Below are 17088 nucleotides of genomic sequence, written 5' to 3' on the forward strand. Positions count from 1 at the left end.
ATTCAGAATTTTAAACCGCTCTGGAAACCCTATGTCACAAGAGAGTGCTTTCGTATGCCTGGAATATTCGACATAGCCTGGATCTACCATGTGGTAAACACTACTGGTCACACAACGTGTATTACGGTGCTGCCACTGTACTACAGTTAACACAATAAATCCCAGCTTGCTGTCTCCTCCCAGCAGGCGCTGTATAAAAGTGTATACTCTCCTATGCTGCCTACATTCTGGTTCCAGCTGCAGGAGGCTTAGCATCTAGTGCAATAAAGCCCCAATGGCTTCACCATTTCGTCTCGTGGTCATTGATGGTACATCAATTTATTGTGCTAGAATTTCAAAGATGAACATCTTAATCAATCCGGATCGCCTGGAGCTGAACCCTCACGCAGCCGACGCCACAGCCACTTTCGAGCACTGGCTAGTCTGCTTTGAAGGATTTCTCGGAGGATCCACAGAAGCCCTCTCAGACCCGCAGAAGCTCCAGATCCTCTACTCACGGGTGAGCCCCCATGTTTTCCCCCTCATTCGGGACGCTGCCACCTACACGGAAGGGATGGCATCACTAAAAGGACAGTACATCAAGACTGTGAATCAGGGGCGAAATTCTCCGGTATCGCCGCGATGTCCGCCGACTGGCACCCAAAACGGCGCAAATCAGTCAGGCATCGCGCCGCCCCAAAGGTGCGGAATACTCCGCACCTTGGGGGGCTGGGCCCCAACCTTAAGGGGCTAGGCCCGCGCCGGACTAATTTCCGCCCCGCCAGCTGGCGGAAAAGGCCTTTGGTGCCCCACCAGCTGGTGCGGAAATGACATCTCCGGGCGGCACATGCGCGGGAGCGTTAGCGGCCGCTGACGGCATTCCCGTGCATACGCAGTGGAGGGAGTCCCTTCCGCCTCCGCCATGGTGGAGACCGTGGCGAAGGCGGAAGGAAAAGTGTGCCCCCACGGCACAGGCCCGCCCGCGGATCGGTGGGCCCCGATCGAGGGCCAGGCCACCGTGGGGGCACCCCCAGGGGCCAGATCGCCCCGCGCCCCCCCCAGGACCCCGGAGCCTGCCTGCGCCGTCTTGTCCCGCCGGTAAGGTAGGTGGTTTAATCTACGCCGGCGGGACAGGCATTTTAGCAGCGGGACTTCGGCCCATCCGGGCCGGAGAATCGCGGGGAGGGGGCCCCACCAACCGGCGCGACGCGATTCCCACCCCCGCCGAATATCCGGTGCCGGGGAATTCGGCAACCGGCGGGAGCGGGATTCACGCCAGCCCCCGGCGATTCTCCAACCCGGTGGGGGGTCGGAAAATCTTGTCCCTGGTGTTCACCAGGCACCTCTTGGCCACGAGACTGTACAGCTCGCTAATTCCCTAGAAGTGGCCTCCCGCAATCGAGAGTCCTACACCTTCGACCGCGCGGCACCTTCGTGGGCGTCATGGGCCCCACCATCATCCGACCCGGGTACGCCGCAAGCCTGCGCCGCACGGCAGCCAGCGAACTCCGGAGGCCTCAAATGCTGTTTTTGTGGCCAGAGCAAGCATCCCAGGCAGCGCTGCCCGGCGTGGAGCGCGACCTGCAACAGGTGTGGCAAGAAGGGCCACTTTGTCTCTGTTTGCCAGGCCCGATCAGTCGCTGCCGTTTCCAGGCCCAGCATAGCTACACCCCCCACATGCGATCCAGGGGCACTGCCATCTTCGCCGCCGCCCGCCACGTGCGGCCCCTGAGCGCCGCCATCTTGGATGTCAGCTTGGACCGCACCTCAGGACCTGCTTGCTTGGCCGTTCAGGGGCCGCTGATACCTCCGCCACCGTCGATCAGCCCAACAACTCCCAACAACCTGCGCAGCTCGCCTCCATCACCCTCCATCAGTCTCGGCCCCGCAACCTCGCGAACGCTACGATGACCGTGCGGATCAACGGGCACGAGACGACCTGCCTTTTCAACTCCGGGAGCACGGAGAGTTTCATCCACCCTGCCACGGTAAGGCGCTGCTCCCTCCCGGTCCTCCCCATCACCCAGAAAATCTCCCTGGCCTCCGGATCCCATTCCGTACAAATCCGGGGGTACTGCGTCGCGACCCTCTCCGTACAGGGCGTAGAGTACTGCAACTTCAGACTCTACGTCCTCCCCCATCGCTGCGCTGCCCTGTTACTAGGTCTAGATTTTCAGTGCCACCTCCAGAGCTTTACTCTGAAGTTCGGTGGACCCCTGCCCCCCCCCCCTCACCGTCTGTGACCTCACGACCCTTAAGGTCAATCCGCCCTCACTTTTCACAAACCTCACCCCGGACTGTAAGCCCGTCGCCACGAGGAGCAGATAGTACAGTGCACAGGACAGGACCTTTATTAGGTTGGAAGTCCAATGGCTTCTGCGGGAGGGGGTCATTGAGGCCAGTAACAGCCCTTGAAGAGCTCAAGTGGCGGTAGTTAGGACTGGGGAGAAACACCGGATGGTCATCGACTACATTCAGGCCATCAACCGGTACACGCAGCTCGATGCGTACCCCCTCCCAAGCATATCTGACATAGTCAACCAGATTGCGCAGTATCGAGTCTTCTCCACAATTGATTTGAAGTCCGCCTATCACCAGCCCCCCGTCCGCCTGAGGACCGCCAATACACTGCATTCGAAGCAGATGGCCGCCTCTATCACTTCCTTAGAGTTCCCTTCGGTGTCACCAATGGGGTCTCGGTCTTCCAGCGAGAGATGGACCGAATGGTTGACCAGTACGGGCTGCGGGCCACGTTCCCGTACCTGGATAATGTCACCATCTGCGGCCACAACCAGCAGGACCACAACGCGAATCTCCAGAAATTCCTCCACACCGCCAAACTCCTTAACCTCACCTACAATAAGGAGAAATGCGTTTTCCGCACTACCCGCTTAGCCATTCTTGACTACGTTGTGGAAAATGGAGTCCAAGGGCCCGACCCCACTGGAACTCCCCCTCCCCCACTGCCCCAAGGCCCTGAAACGATGCCTGGGGTTCTTCTCATATTACGCCCAGTGGGTCCCTAATTATGCGGACAAGGCCCGCCCACTCATCAAGTCCACAGTTTTTCCCCTGACGGCTGAGGCCCGCCGGGCCTTCAACCACATCAAGGCGGACATCGCCAAGGCCACGATGCACGCGGTCGACGAGTCCCTCCCCTTTCTGGTGGAGAGCGATGCATCGGACGTGGCTCTGGCCGCCACCCTCAACCAGGCAGGCAGACCCGTGGCTTTCTTCTCCCGCACCCTTCATGCCTCTGAAATTCGGCACTCCTCTGTTGAAAAGGAGGCCCAAGCCATTGTGGAAGCTGTGCGACATTGGCGGCATTACCTGGCCGGCAGGAGATTCACCCTCCTCACTGACCAACAGTCGGTTGCCTTCATGTTTAATAATACACAGCAGGGCAAGATCAAGAACGACAAGATCTTGAGGTGGAGGATCGAGCTCTCCACCTATAACTATGAGATCTTGTATCGCCCGGGTAAGCTCAATGAGCCCCCAGATGCCCTATCCCGCGGTACATGTGCCAGCACACAAGTGGACCGACTCCGGGCTCTCCACAATGACCTCTGCCACCCGGCGGTCAGCCAGTTCTTCCATTTTATCAAGGCCCACAACCTGCCCTACTCCATCGATACACCAGATACATTGATGACATTTTTTTCCTTTGGACCCACGGCGAAGAATCACTGAAACGACTACACGATGACATCAATAAGTTCCATCCAACCATCAGACTCACCATGGACTACTCTCCAAAGTCAGTTGCATTCTTGGACACACTCGTCTCCATCAAGGACAGTCACCTCAGCACTTCGCTTTACCGCAAACCCACGGATAACCTCACGATGCTCCACTTCTCCAGCTTCCACCCTAAACACATTAAAGAAGCCATCCCCTATGGACAAGCTCTCCGTATACACAGGATCTGCTCAGGCGAGGAGGAGCGTAACAGACATCTATAGATGTTGAAAGATGCCCTCGTACGAACGGGATATGGCGCTCGACTCGTCGATCGACAGTTCCAACGCGCCACAGCAAAAAACCACACCGACCTCCTCAGAAGACAAACATGGGACACAACCGACAGAATACCCTTTGCCGTCCAGTACTTTCCCGGAGCGGAGAAATTATGACATCTTCTTCACAGCCTTCAACACGTCATCGATGAAGATGAACATCTTGCCAAGGTCACCCCCACACCCCCACTACTTGCCTTCAAACAACCGCGCAACCTCAAACAAACCATTGTTTGCAGCAAACTACCCAACCTTCAGAACAGTGACCACGACACCGCACAACCCTGCCATGGCAATCTCTGCAAGACGTGCCAGATCATCGACATGGATTACACGTGAGAACACCACCCACCAGGTACGCGGTACATACTCGTGCGACTCGGCCAACGTTGTCTACCTCATACGCTGCAGGAAAGGATGTCCCGAAGCGTGGTACATTGGCGAGACCATGCAGACGCTGCGACAACGAATGAACGGACATCGTGCGACAATCACCAGGCAAGAATGTTCCCTTCCAGTGGGGGAACACTTCAGCAGTCAAGGGCATTCAGCCTCTGATCTCCGGGTAAGCGTTCTCCAAGGCGGCCTTCAGGACGTGCATCAACGCAGAATCGCCGAGCAGAAACTTATAGCCAAGTTCCGCACACATGAGTGCGGCCTCAACCAGGACCTGGGATTTATGTCGCATTACATTCATCCCCCACCATCTGGCCTGCAAAATCCTACCAACTGTCCTGGCTTGACACAATTCACACCTCTTTAACCTGGGGTTACCCCATCTCTGAATCTGTAAAGATTTAATCACCTGCTAATGCTCGTATTCCAAACATTGTCCGGCATCTTTGAATCTGTCTATATATATGTTTCTGGAACATACCTCTTCATTCACCTGAGGAAGGAGCAGCGCTCCGAAAGCTAGTGACATCGGAACAAACCTGTTGGACTTTAACCTGGTGTTGTAAGACTTCTTACTGTGCTCACCCCAGTCCAACGCCGGCATCTCCACATCAATTATATAGAGCACTGGTGAGACCACATCTGGACTACTGTATACAGCAGTGTTCTTCAAAGTCGGGGGCGCGACCCGCGGGTAGATCGTGGGCGGGTGTCGGGAGGGTCGCGGAGACGTTGTCCGCGACGCTCCCGATCGTGCAAATCCTCACGCAGCAGCCGACTTTTCATAACGCCGGCTGCAAGCGGCCACGAACATGTTAAAAAGAAAATTGGGCTACATTGTGCATGCGCGCACGATAATCAGCCGCTATTTTTTTTAAAGGGTTGCAGCTTTTTGTTTTACAAGTTCTGTAGTGGTTTTTATTCATTTATTCATTTATTTTATTCATTTTTTTTTTTATGAGTTCGAGGGGGTTTTATTCATTTTTTTCATTTATTTTATTCATTTTTTTTTTTACAAGTTCAGGGGGAGGGCGGGTTATTCATTTTTTTCATTTATTTTACTCATTTTTTTTTTTAGAAGTTCGGGAGGGGGGGTTTATTTGAAAAAATTTTACAGGAAAAAAAATTCAGAACTTTGGACAGACTCCATATGGACTCCATACTTTCCGACACCAGGAGGCTTCACCTTCATCCAACATGTTCCATTGGAGGAGCGTGTACGAGGGCCAAAGGGACCCAAAACCATTTCCTCCATTTTTGTCAGCAGCAAACAAGGTAAGAGAAAATGGTGGGTCGTGCAGGTCGGCCAGCGTGGGTCACGAAGATCGGCCGGCGTGGGTCCCGAAGCTTGGCCGGTTGGTAAAAATGGGTCCCCGGAAAAAAGTTTGAAGAACACTGGTATACAGTATTTTTCTCCTTAGTTAAGGAAAGATGTAAATACATTATAAGTAGTTCAAAGAAGGTTTCCTAAATTAATATCTGGAATATATATGAGGAAATGCTGAAGACATTAGGCTTGTATCTGCTCGACTTTAAAAGAGCAAGAGGCAACTTGATTGAAACTTATAAGATCCTGAGGGGACTTGACAGGGTGATGTGGAGAGGATGTTTCCTATTGTGGGAGAATCTTGAACTCAATGTCACTGTTTAAAAACAAGGGGTCACCCATTTAGGACAACGATGAGGAAACTGTTCTCTTAGAAGGTTGTGAGACTTTGGAATATCCTTGAATATCTTTAAGGCAGCGGTAGAAGGATTCTTGATAAGAAAGGGGCTGAATAGTTATACGGGTCAGACAGGAATGTGGAGTTGAGATGAAAGCCAAAGCAGCCATGATCTTACTGAATGGCAGAGGAGGCTTGAGGCCTATTCCTAATTTCCTAATTTGTGTGTTCTAGCTTCCACGGTGACAAAATAAATGAGAAGTTCAATGAGTTTGCTTCTAGCTATTGATGCCTTCCTTTTCTGCTTATGCAAGGATCGCCTCAGAGTACGAGTGTCGGGTCCCAGTGCTTGGAAATCCAACTGCAATTTTAACTCTTCCAATTAAATATTGAGAAAATCAAAGCCATTATATTGGTTCTCTGCCCAAAGATTCTGTTCCTTTGTCACCAGTTCTATCCCTTTCCAGTCATTGTCTCAAACCAAAATATGCACAAGCTCAGCATCCCATCTGACCCTGAGGTGAGCTTCTGACACCATAATCCTATCACAGAGATAGTACACTCCCACTCCTGCTTTAACACATCTGTTGCTGAAATCATGCTCCATCCCTTTCTTACCTCCAAATGTGACTATTCCAATGTGACTGGCCATCTTCCACCTTTCATAAACTTGAACTTCTCCAAAACTCTGTTTTCTATATCCTAACTTGCATTAAGAAGCTGCCTTATTATCCTAGAGATTTCTGACATAGATTGGCTCCCAGTGTGCTGAACTGTTGATTTTAAATTCTTATCGTTGAGTCCAAATCCCTCTTTGGCCTCAACCTTCTCTCCCTTGCTCACCTCCTCCAGTTCTACAACTCTTGAAGGACTTTGTGTTCTCTTTTGTGCACCCCCACTGTCTTGACTCCAGAATTGGTGCCTGTGGTTTTATCCATGTGGAACTCCCTCCCTAATCCTCTCTGACTCACCACTTCCCTCCCCCTCCTTTGAGTTACCTTAAAGCCTGTTTCTGTGACCAATTAGTCCCCTTTGATGTAGTGTCTATTTTTATTTGAAGAATTTTCGTTGGACATTTTACTTCATTAGAGGCACTATATTACTGCAAGCTTTGCTGTTGTTGTTGCAATTTCAGCTGGAGCAGGACAATCTTTGCGATGTTTCCATCAGCCCAACCTGGGGCACAAGAGGATTAACTACCAGAAGAAGGCTGAGAAAGGTAAGCATATTTTCATTCCTTTATTAGGCACGAGGATCAAAAACAGAAGAATGTGGAGATAGTTCAATGGGGAAGGTTCATCATTTTGGTTTGAATTATTCATCTTTATGCTTATAATCATTTATATTAGTATACTCTGAATATTATATATGTGGAGAAAAATTGAGCTATCTATCAAATTCAAATGGTAATGTTCCTGGGCTCTCTGGTTGGTGATAAGTAGCCATCTCCTGCCTCGTTTACAAATGTCAAGTGTTGCACCCTTTTAATGTGAAACACCCCACAGACATATGCTGTGTGTAAGTCCTTTTTAACATAGTTAACTGTTCTGGTGATCTGAAATTGGAATATCCAACCAGGGTGTGATCTATGAAATAATCAAGGGCCCGGTCCACCGGCTGCATTGTGCCCCCGTTCGGGCGAACTAGGGTGCGATGCAGCCGGTAAATGCCAGGAGAAGCCTCTTCCGGGATCTACCCAGCTTGTCACACCATGAGAGATCTAACAGGATCCCATGAGACGTTGTGAGGGCAGGATCAGTATTAGCAAATCTGCATATGAGAGTGAGTAGCTGGTCGCACTCTAATATGCAGCTCGCCTGATCTACCCAAGGTGTTGGGATCTAACGCCTTCGCCTCGAAGACCTGAGGTGAATGCCGTTCAGTACTGGTCCCCACAAATGGGGACCAAGCAGAATGGCACTTAGAGGGGTTTCCCAAGGGATCAGAGGCCCACAGATGGTTGCCCCCTGGGCAGCGTGGAACCGTGACACTGCTGGTGCTACCTGGGCACCCTGGCACTGCCAGCCTGGCAGGGCACTGCCAGGCTAGTATTGTTCTCGTGTCGGAGAGCGGGCCCAGGGGTGCCCTGCCGGTGTAAGGTGTGGTACGTGGGAATGGGGGGCCTGAGAACACTCTTATAGGTGATTGGGGCTTTTGGGAGTCTGAGGCTTGCATCGGGCGTGGGGGAAAGTCGAGAGATTGGGGCGCCATTTACAAATGGAAACAGGACTAAGGCCCCGGATTGCAACAAAGTTCCATGCGATAGTGTGGTCTTTCTCGGCGCTGCGAAAGCTGGGAAACACCCGGCTAAACGCACTTAACACAGGACACTGTTGCAATTCAGTTAAATCAAAACAGAAAGTTGAAACCAATAAATGAACTAAAACAGCAAAAAAAATGGAAACACAAGGCAGGTAGGTCTATTGGTATTCAGGAAAGAGGCAGGCCATTATACATAATGGGATATAATGAAGCAGGTTTATATTCAAAATGTTAGTCAGCTTTTTTTCTTTACAAACACAGACATGTATTTGCAGATTTTTCTAATTTTGTTTCAGATTTTCAGGAATGTGCTGAGGCTTTTCCTCCTATTTCCTTGCAGTAAAGCCAAGCCAAGGTTATTCAAATGCAATTTTCCACTTGTCACCAAGTTGTATTTCTTTGCTTTTGATATTGGGCAAAATCGAGTAAAGTAAATGAGTCATGACAGAACTGTGAACTTAATAGCTAAGGCAGTGGCTTTCGTCCACCCCCTTCAGACATTCGGAACATTATTCTGGTCCATTCAGTGGGGGTGATCAGTGTTACAAACATATCACTCAGTCAGGCTGCTACTATTTTATTAGAAAACGTAGCAAAGTTTTAAACTCATTCTATTTGCTGTACTTCTGAATACCATCAGGAAAAATGAAGAGACAGGGCCAAGGCCTTAAAATTGCCTTAAATAGCCATGTCATCTCCCTGTTTTGACAGAGCAATGCCCGCTGTGTGGTGCTGCCAGGGCCATAAAATATAAAGTAACTATGGCGCTGTGACAACTACTTGTGAAGTACTCATAATCCTGGTCACAATGCCCTCCTGGGCGCTTTTGAATTCTTTGTGCAAGTGTAGTTTTGAGATAATAAGAACAGAAAAAATATACCTCTATATTGTTCAACAAAGCTATCCCACAGCAATGCATGTATTATTTACATAACAAAAATGCTCTTCTTAGGTTTCTCCATCTGGGTTTTTTTGCACAGCTTCCATTTTGTGTGATTCATTTTGTAATATTATTGAATGACTGTGAGCCATTTGTTCTGCCACTAGCCAAATAAAAGAAATGATTCCCTTCCATGCCAACACATGCTAAGAATTTATAAAAGAGTATTTTTCCCAAATTACTTGGGGGAAAATCAGGATGGAGGGTCACTCGGAGGGGAATCTTCAGATGGTGATGTTCCCATGTATCTGCTACCCTTGTCCTTAATTCTAGATGGGAGCAGTTGTGGGTTTGGAAGGTGATAATCAGTATATTTCCATGGCTGTAATGAATTTGCACTCTGTAAGCTTTTGAAAATGTGACTGTCACTTGATATGATGCTATTTTTAGGTGGAGATTGAGGGTGGGGCTAGAAAGTGATAGGAAGATATGATGTGTTCGTTTTCAGGAACTTGCTTGTATTCAACTTGCCGAGTAATTTTGCTGCCCGATTTGTAATTTATTATAAAGACTCATTTCTATTTTCCGTTTGGTAGCGCCCGCTAATAACATTTTAATTGGATGCTAGTGTTGAGAGTTTTATTTCAGAAATGTATTCGTGTTGGTGGGGAGGGTACGTTATAAATTAACAAGATAAAATTAAATTATCAAACATTTTTAATAAAAAGATCAGGACAGAATGTGCGACCTTGAAATAGTCACTGAACTAAGTTTGCACCAAAGTTTGTATCAATGAAACTTGCACCTCATTATCCCGGAAGAGAAACTAATGACTCCCCCCCCCCCCCCCCCCCCCCCCCGTGCCCACCCCCCTCAAACGTGAGCTGCACAGAGCAAATTCAGAGCTCTAAAAGGCTATTTGAATTTCATAATCCAGTTTGGCCAGCTGGAGTTCACTTGTCTGCTGGGACAAAGGGCCCTGCAATCATCCTTTCAATTCTTAATGGTTGAGCCATTTGAGCATCTTGGGGGCCCAGAAGAGGGATACACATCCCTTATCAAACACAATATGGAGAGTAACATGGGCCTCTAGTTTACGGAACCAGTTACATTGTTTTGCCGTACTGCAAATGCAGTCTGCCATTTTACTATCCTACAAGCAGCCTCACAGAAAAAGTGCTCTGTCCATCAGCACTGTGTCTACTGGAACCTCTGTACCTTCGTCTACAAGACTGACTCATCTCTGCATTCCTATCTCAGTGTGTGCAGTCAACCCTACCAGAAAAGTGAATTACCTAGCAGCAGTTTTCAGACCAACAACCTCCAAGTAGGAAAACGTCAGTGGACGTCCAGACTCTGGAATCCATGTGAAACATTCTTTTCGCTGTGGTTTCCGCACCGTCTAGCTACCTTTATTTTATCCTTCATTTGCTTTTTAAATGTAAAGGAGACAACATAATCACCCTCCTTCGGCATTTTAAGTGTGCAAATAAAATAACCCATTGAGTTCATCCTATCTTGAGTTTCCTTTGGAGTTATTAATAAACTAAGGGGGAGGGAATATGTCATGGTTTATATTGGGTAAAGTAAGTTATATTTGGTAATTTCTGTTAACAGAGGGGTGGTGAAAGGAGAAATTAGTGTTGTTTAAATTAAACCCCTCCGATCTGTAGTATATCTCTCACTTGCTACATTCTGTTACGACCCCCACAGAGAGTAATAATGGATAGAAAGATTTTTGAATTTCCAGCAACTGAGTGAAAGGATCGCATGACAGGATTTCAAGTTTTAATACTTTTACAATAACAAACAAGCTAAAAACAACATTGACTAAATACTATTTCAGTCGACAATATAACTGTATATGACTGAAAATCCCCTTCTATGGTTACATGTTACTCTTAAGTGGATACTTCATTCCCCAGGAACCAGTCCAAAGCTATTCTCCACTCCTGATGGCTTGTTTCCTTTTTCCTTTCATAACCAAAATGACTTCTAATTCCTGAACTGACTTTCATGGCCAGGGTTGCCTTGAATATTCCTCCCTTTAGCCAAAGTTAGGTCAACCAGCCTCATATAAACCCTCATGAACTTAGTCTCTTCAATCTGAATGCAAGTTCCCAGCCACATTCTGCTTAGTGTACAAGAGAGACTCTCTGCGTTCTCTTGCTCCTCTCTCTCTGGGTCTGTTAGGTTCAGGGTTGTCCTGAGAAAACCTTATAAGTCAATACTACAATAGCTTGCTATGGACTCTTCCTCTCTCAAAACCCATCTCCATGGCAATGTGAATCATATAGGATTTGTATCCAGGTAGAAATGCTGATTAACTATCTTCTAAACCCATAACTCCATTCTATCCTTGAATTAGTTAGACAGTTTATAAACCCTGACTTTTATAATACCTCTTTGAAAGACTTGGGAGTCAAAGGGCAGATATTTTCAATATTTTACCAAAGTGTCGATTTCAATGAGAAAAGCAGAAAGAACCCATTGGAATGTCAGTGAGAAAAATTGCCGTATCTTCAACCATTTAATAAAAAAATTCCATGAGTTTCATACAGTGCTCGTGGCGCCCTGCCTCTGATTCGCTTAGCCCGGCTTCACTTGATCTCAGCAATCAGGGGGACACTGCGAGTTTCACATCATTCTGCCGTACCCCCCCAAACCTCTTATCTCCCCAGTGAATCCTCTCCTCACATCCATGCTCCCACTCACCTACCACACATGCTTGGCATCTTTACCATCTGACCCGCATGAATCCTGCTCATAATCTCCCCATTTTTCTCATTGCAGGACTTGCTCAAGCACAATTGTCATGAGTGGGCACAGCCTGCCAGAGTCGAGCCACAGCTGAATACCCTCACTCCATTTGAGGGAAGAGCCATTGAGCTTGCCAGCAAGGAACTGGACCGCAACAGGTGCTGAGATCGAGGTGGGGGCAAGAGACAAAACAGCCATTGCGCCAGCCTCACGCGAGTTCAGTTACTGCTATCCTTATGCCCCTATCTTGTAGTAGTGCCATCTCGCTTCTGTTGCATGCCAATCAGTTGACCAGCCCGGCCTATCCACTCGCCCTCTGGACACGATGGACCAGAGTAGCTTTGAGGGTAATCTTTCGGAGAATAGCATGAAGATGTGTCACAGCTGTCACCTTCACCCTCTAGATACTCGCAACTCGGTGGGAATGATTAGTTGGCAGGCTTCTGGGTCATTAACTGGCGAGCACTTCAGCACTTACAAACCCACAATCCCTACATTCCCTTATTTTGCATAAGGTATTTCAAATTTAATCTATCTTTCCACCTTCATTCTTCTAAGGTTCAGGCTATGTTGTCTTCACTCTCACGCCTTGCTTTTTTTATCTCTTACTCTATTGACCATTCTTGCTCTACTTTTCCATGTCTTGATTGGCTAGAATGAATTGTTATAAATGTAAAGTTTATAAGATAGTTATGTTTTGTACTGTCTTTCTAATTTAAGCCAAAATGCAGGGGGGTCATGTGACCTGCTACAAATATCCTACATTACAGCTAGCTTGGGTAGTTTGGTTGCTATGGGGAATGTGAAGAGCAGGTTGATTTACTGGGAAGAAGGTGGAAGATGTTGACAACTGAAAACAATGACCGGAACCACTGTGCTGATGGTGGATTGACTGGTTGGGCAGAATTTTAGACCTACATTAGCTGCCAGCGTGAACGGTGACATGGCCAAAGGGGGAAGGGGGGGTTCCGTCCTGCCAGTTTGGGGGGAGGGGGGGGAGGGGTTGCTGCTCGCAGACCTTTGTGGGCCTCGGTTATTGTAGTGCTCTTGGTCTCCATGGGGTCTGGCGCTTGGTGTGGACTTTGCGCATCTCGGGTCGCCCTGACTGAGGTTGAAGCAATGGTTACTTGGAGGGATTGCCTTTCTGGGATGGCAAACCGGGAGTGGTATGAGCAGGAACATCCACAGGGTCAGCACAGGCGTGATTGCGAATTGCCAAGGTGCGGTTTGGTGGCACTCCAGCTCAGTTGGGAAATGTGGGGGACTCTGACATGGGGTGCTGATTCGCTCCATGAGAGTAATGGGACGACAAGGCCAGTCACATTTATCCGGCACGCTCAGACTGTAAAGGACAGCTGTAGGGCTTGAGCAGTGTGGATGGGCACTGCCCATGGTGCGGGAGGTCAGGCCTTTGAGATATTATCTTGGGTGGCTGGGTGTACAAGATGGAAAGTTATATGATCCACTACCCACGAGAGCTGGGGGAATGCAGGTTAAAGTGAAACATCAAGTTGAATGTAATATGGAGGCTTCAAATAAATCAGGTGAGCCTCACTTGCCACGGAAGGAAAGCGCTTCCCTTATAACATCCCTGATCCTTTCTTGATGAGCCAATTATGCCCATTGAGTCAGTATTGCAATGCATGATTCTGCTACTGATTAGCACCCACTAGTTAACCCTTTGGGAGCTGAGCCCCTCCCTTTAAGGGACTGTACCTTTAATTTGCCCTTCAGTTTGTTTGATTTAAGTCGGCTTGGTTACTTATGTTGATCAAAATAGGTGGGAGCTAAGCCCTCATGAATTGACCTCCATGGCTTACACTCACCTCTCCATAAGAGAGAGGTGTCACGGGTTTAGCTTCCAATAAAAGGGAAAAGGGCAGGCAGCCCTGAAACAAGAAGTGTTATGGTAGCATTCTGCACACACCCTCCCCCCCCACCCCCATATAACACCCGGCACATCATCACACAGTTCAAGTCAGTACACACAGGTGCCACTAACACTATCCAAGGTAGGTGCCCACCTATGACAAGGAGTTGGGAGAGGCTTGTGTAGTGACATGGCCGTTGTGTGTGAGAGTAAGGGAGTGAATATCATTGAAAAGGAACTTGCACGGCTGGATGTCCTGTCTCTTGATGGAGAAATGGGTCCGGGCATTGACAGGGTTCCTCATTGCCCACAGATCTGTTTTGTCTATTTCAATTCTTGGAGTGTGAGGGTGATGGAGCTAGAGGAGTTGATCGTTCTTATGATTGCAGTTTACCAGGATAGAGGACACCAATGTGTAGCTGCACATGGACAGGATCAGTGCCCTGCAGAGGAAGGGATGGCACAGATTGCTGAGTTACCTGGGGCAGGGCCACACATTGAGGTGGCTCAGAGGACACACTGCCAATCACGATGTACGGGAGAGGAACAACATTCCTCCAGATGACAGAGAACATTTGCCAGTGCTGACTGGGTCTGTCCCAAGGGACGGTGGACCAACTGTGCCAGGTCACGCAGGGGTTGGAACCACATAGGTTGGGAGGTCACCCATTGTGTGTGACCCTGACGGTTGCAAAACAAGATGCAAAAAACTAGATGCAAAACAATTTTGCAGAAAAATATTGAAATCATCATTGACCTGAAGCCTTAAACAAATAATTTATCAATTAAGAGAGCTTTGAAAAATGGGTTTGGAAATAATAATAATAATCTTCATTATTGTCACAAGTAGGCTTACATTAACACTGCAATGAAGTCACTGTGGAAATGCAAAGAGAAAGTGATAGGAACAGTCATGGACAGGTGTTAGCAATTTATAAGGAAAATATTGTTTCATTAAAGTCATCAGATAAAGGAAAATGAATTGGATTTGGAATGTGCTGGGAATAAATGGAATGTGAAAGACGCGCTGGAAGGATGGAGGGAAGGAAAAAGACCAACAGGGAAGGAAAGAAGAAAGCGTTGAGTCACCTAAAGGGAGATTGTATGTGTAGTGATCCCTGTATATGTAAATACATGATTGGTTAATGTACAGTCAGATGATCACTAGATGGCAACACTAACAGGAACTATATAAGGAGTTTCCCGCTCTTTCTTAAGGTTAGTGTGTGTGTGTGTGTATTGCAGCTAGAGGATAGGTGTGACCAGCTCAGAGTGTAGTGTATTATATTAATTGTTAATTTAATCTAATCTTTGTTAATTCCATTACTAGTCAAAGTATTAAAGTTAAAAACTCACAAGTATATTATTTTGTTACTCAATAAATAATTTGTCATCAACTGGGAGACTTCGACTGTTTGTCATCAAGTTAAATACAACTCGGCAAGACAAATGAGTAATATTTATATTACATCTCTGTAATGTAACAGTATGGGGGATTTAAGATGGCAGCACAAGACCCAGTGAATTAAAGGGGGGAGAATTTAGCCCAAATCTGCCTTGGGGAGATCACTGAAGAGGTTGATGAATTCAACTTGTAACACAGCAGTGGACGGAGTTGAGAGGGGAAGTGCTTCCCTGTGTTTCATTTCACAGCAAGTCACACATACGTTTCCCAGAAGATATCACACTGAAGCCGGAAGCAGAGATGGGTATAAAAAGAGGGGCTTGAACAGGCGGGTGGGGCGGGGGGAAGGGGGGCTGAATGCCTGCAAAATAAACGGATGTGGGGCTGGATTCTCCCAAAATGGGACTATGTGCCCACGCCGGCGTAAAAATGCTGGTGTTTCACTCCCGAATTTCCGATAAAAAAGATAAGCAAATTCACTCACCTTCAGGGGGCTAGCAGGGACCCAGAGTGATTCACGCAGTTTTAGCTGCGGATACGGGCCCCCGCACTTCCGGTTTCGAGTCTGCACATGCGCACGGCGGCAGCCTCTAGCAGCGAGTGCCATGGCGGACTCGGACCGTGGAGGCAGCTGGAAAATGTAAGTCCCGCGATCGGCCGCGCGCCCGAAGATCCGACCGGCTCAATTTTGGCGTGATAGTTCTGCCCCCGTACCGGACGCGATTTCAGCGCGGGGCTGCGGAGAATCCTGCCCGTGGTGTTTGACTAAGTAGTGAGCAACCTAAGAGGAAAGGCCTTTGACTACCTGGCTTTGAACTTTGTGTGACCTCAAATTGGAATACAAACAGGGACTGGCTGAGAGCCCGACCCTGGTAGGGACTTAACATTCTGAACACTGGTTTTCTGTCTGTTCTGCTTTGATTGCACTGGTAAATAGCTGAGCTACCTGGTCAAATATATAGGGAAAATAATCAATGTAAAGATTGTGCTCAACAAAGAGCTAGATTTTTGTTGGTGTGATTTCGGCATAATTTTGAAGCAGGTTGCTAATGTGAAATAGACTTTGCAACAATAAATATACAGTTATAGTGAAGTTTACCTGAACGTACATGTTAAAGTTTGCTTAAACTCCCCGTCTACAAAGATCCCAGTGCAATGCAATGCCCTTGCTGGTGCTGCTGGTGCTACAATCTCTGTAAACAGCAAGATTCCCACAAGGAATGTTTGAGCGATAGCTTTAAAAGGATAGGCCAATGCACCAGCGAAACATCTTAATAGCTTATTATCTGTTAGCAATATCATAGATCTGCTAGAATACATAAATAAATAAAACCATGAATTTCAGTATTGTGTACGTAGTCATGCTGGAGGGTTGTATTTCTTCCATGTTGCGATCAAATATAAATAAAGCAGTGATACTACAAAGACAGGTTTGTGATATATTCATTATGTTTGTCATACTGTAAATATTTATCCATGTGCTCACTTGAATTGGGAGACAAAGTCCATTTTGTAACTAAAAACTAGTTGAGTCCCGCTTTCCATAAAATTGCTAAATAATTGATAGGTTGTTATTTGGATGCTGTATCCTCTGTTACTTGCGCTTGGAATCCCTTTTTCGTAAAGCATTTCTGCAGAGCACAGAAAAATGTTTTATAGATACTTGTCTTAATTCATTGGACAAGCTGTATGCTATTTGCAAAAGAGTTTGGAATACAGGCCTATGCAAGCTACTGGCGAGATGAGCACTGCTGGACAGTGCGGCAGGTGTTCTGACAATGTTTTGGTACAATTTTTTTTTTTAACTCTAAATCTCGGATTGAGTTTTTCATTTATTGCTTTGTTTAATTGTT

The 17088-nt window shown here is 47.4% G+C and overlaps 1 protein-coding gene across 1 annotated transcript in view; it reads left to right on the forward strand.

Moving 5' to 3' along the window:
* The window catches only part of LOC140411435 (putative nuclease HARBI1), a 110400-nt gene extending 98275 nt beyond the window's left edge, over positions 1–12125 (forward strand). The window contains 3 exon segments of the mRNA XM_072500540.1: positions 7194–7277; positions 10337–10527; positions 11994–12125. Of these exon segments, the coding sequence (XP_072356641.1) occupies positions 7194–7277; positions 10337–10527; positions 11994–12125 (407 nt within the window).
* Positions 12126–17088: the final 4963 nt, after the last annotated feature.

The sequence above is a fragment of the Scyliorhinus torazame genome, chromosome 4, assembly GCF_047496885.1.
Source record: "Scyliorhinus torazame isolate Kashiwa2021f chromosome 4, sScyTor2.1, whole genome shotgun sequence".
Classification (NCBI taxonomy): Eukaryota; Metazoa; Chordata; class Chondrichthyes; order Carcharhiniformes; family Scyliorhinidae; genus Scyliorhinus; species Scyliorhinus torazame.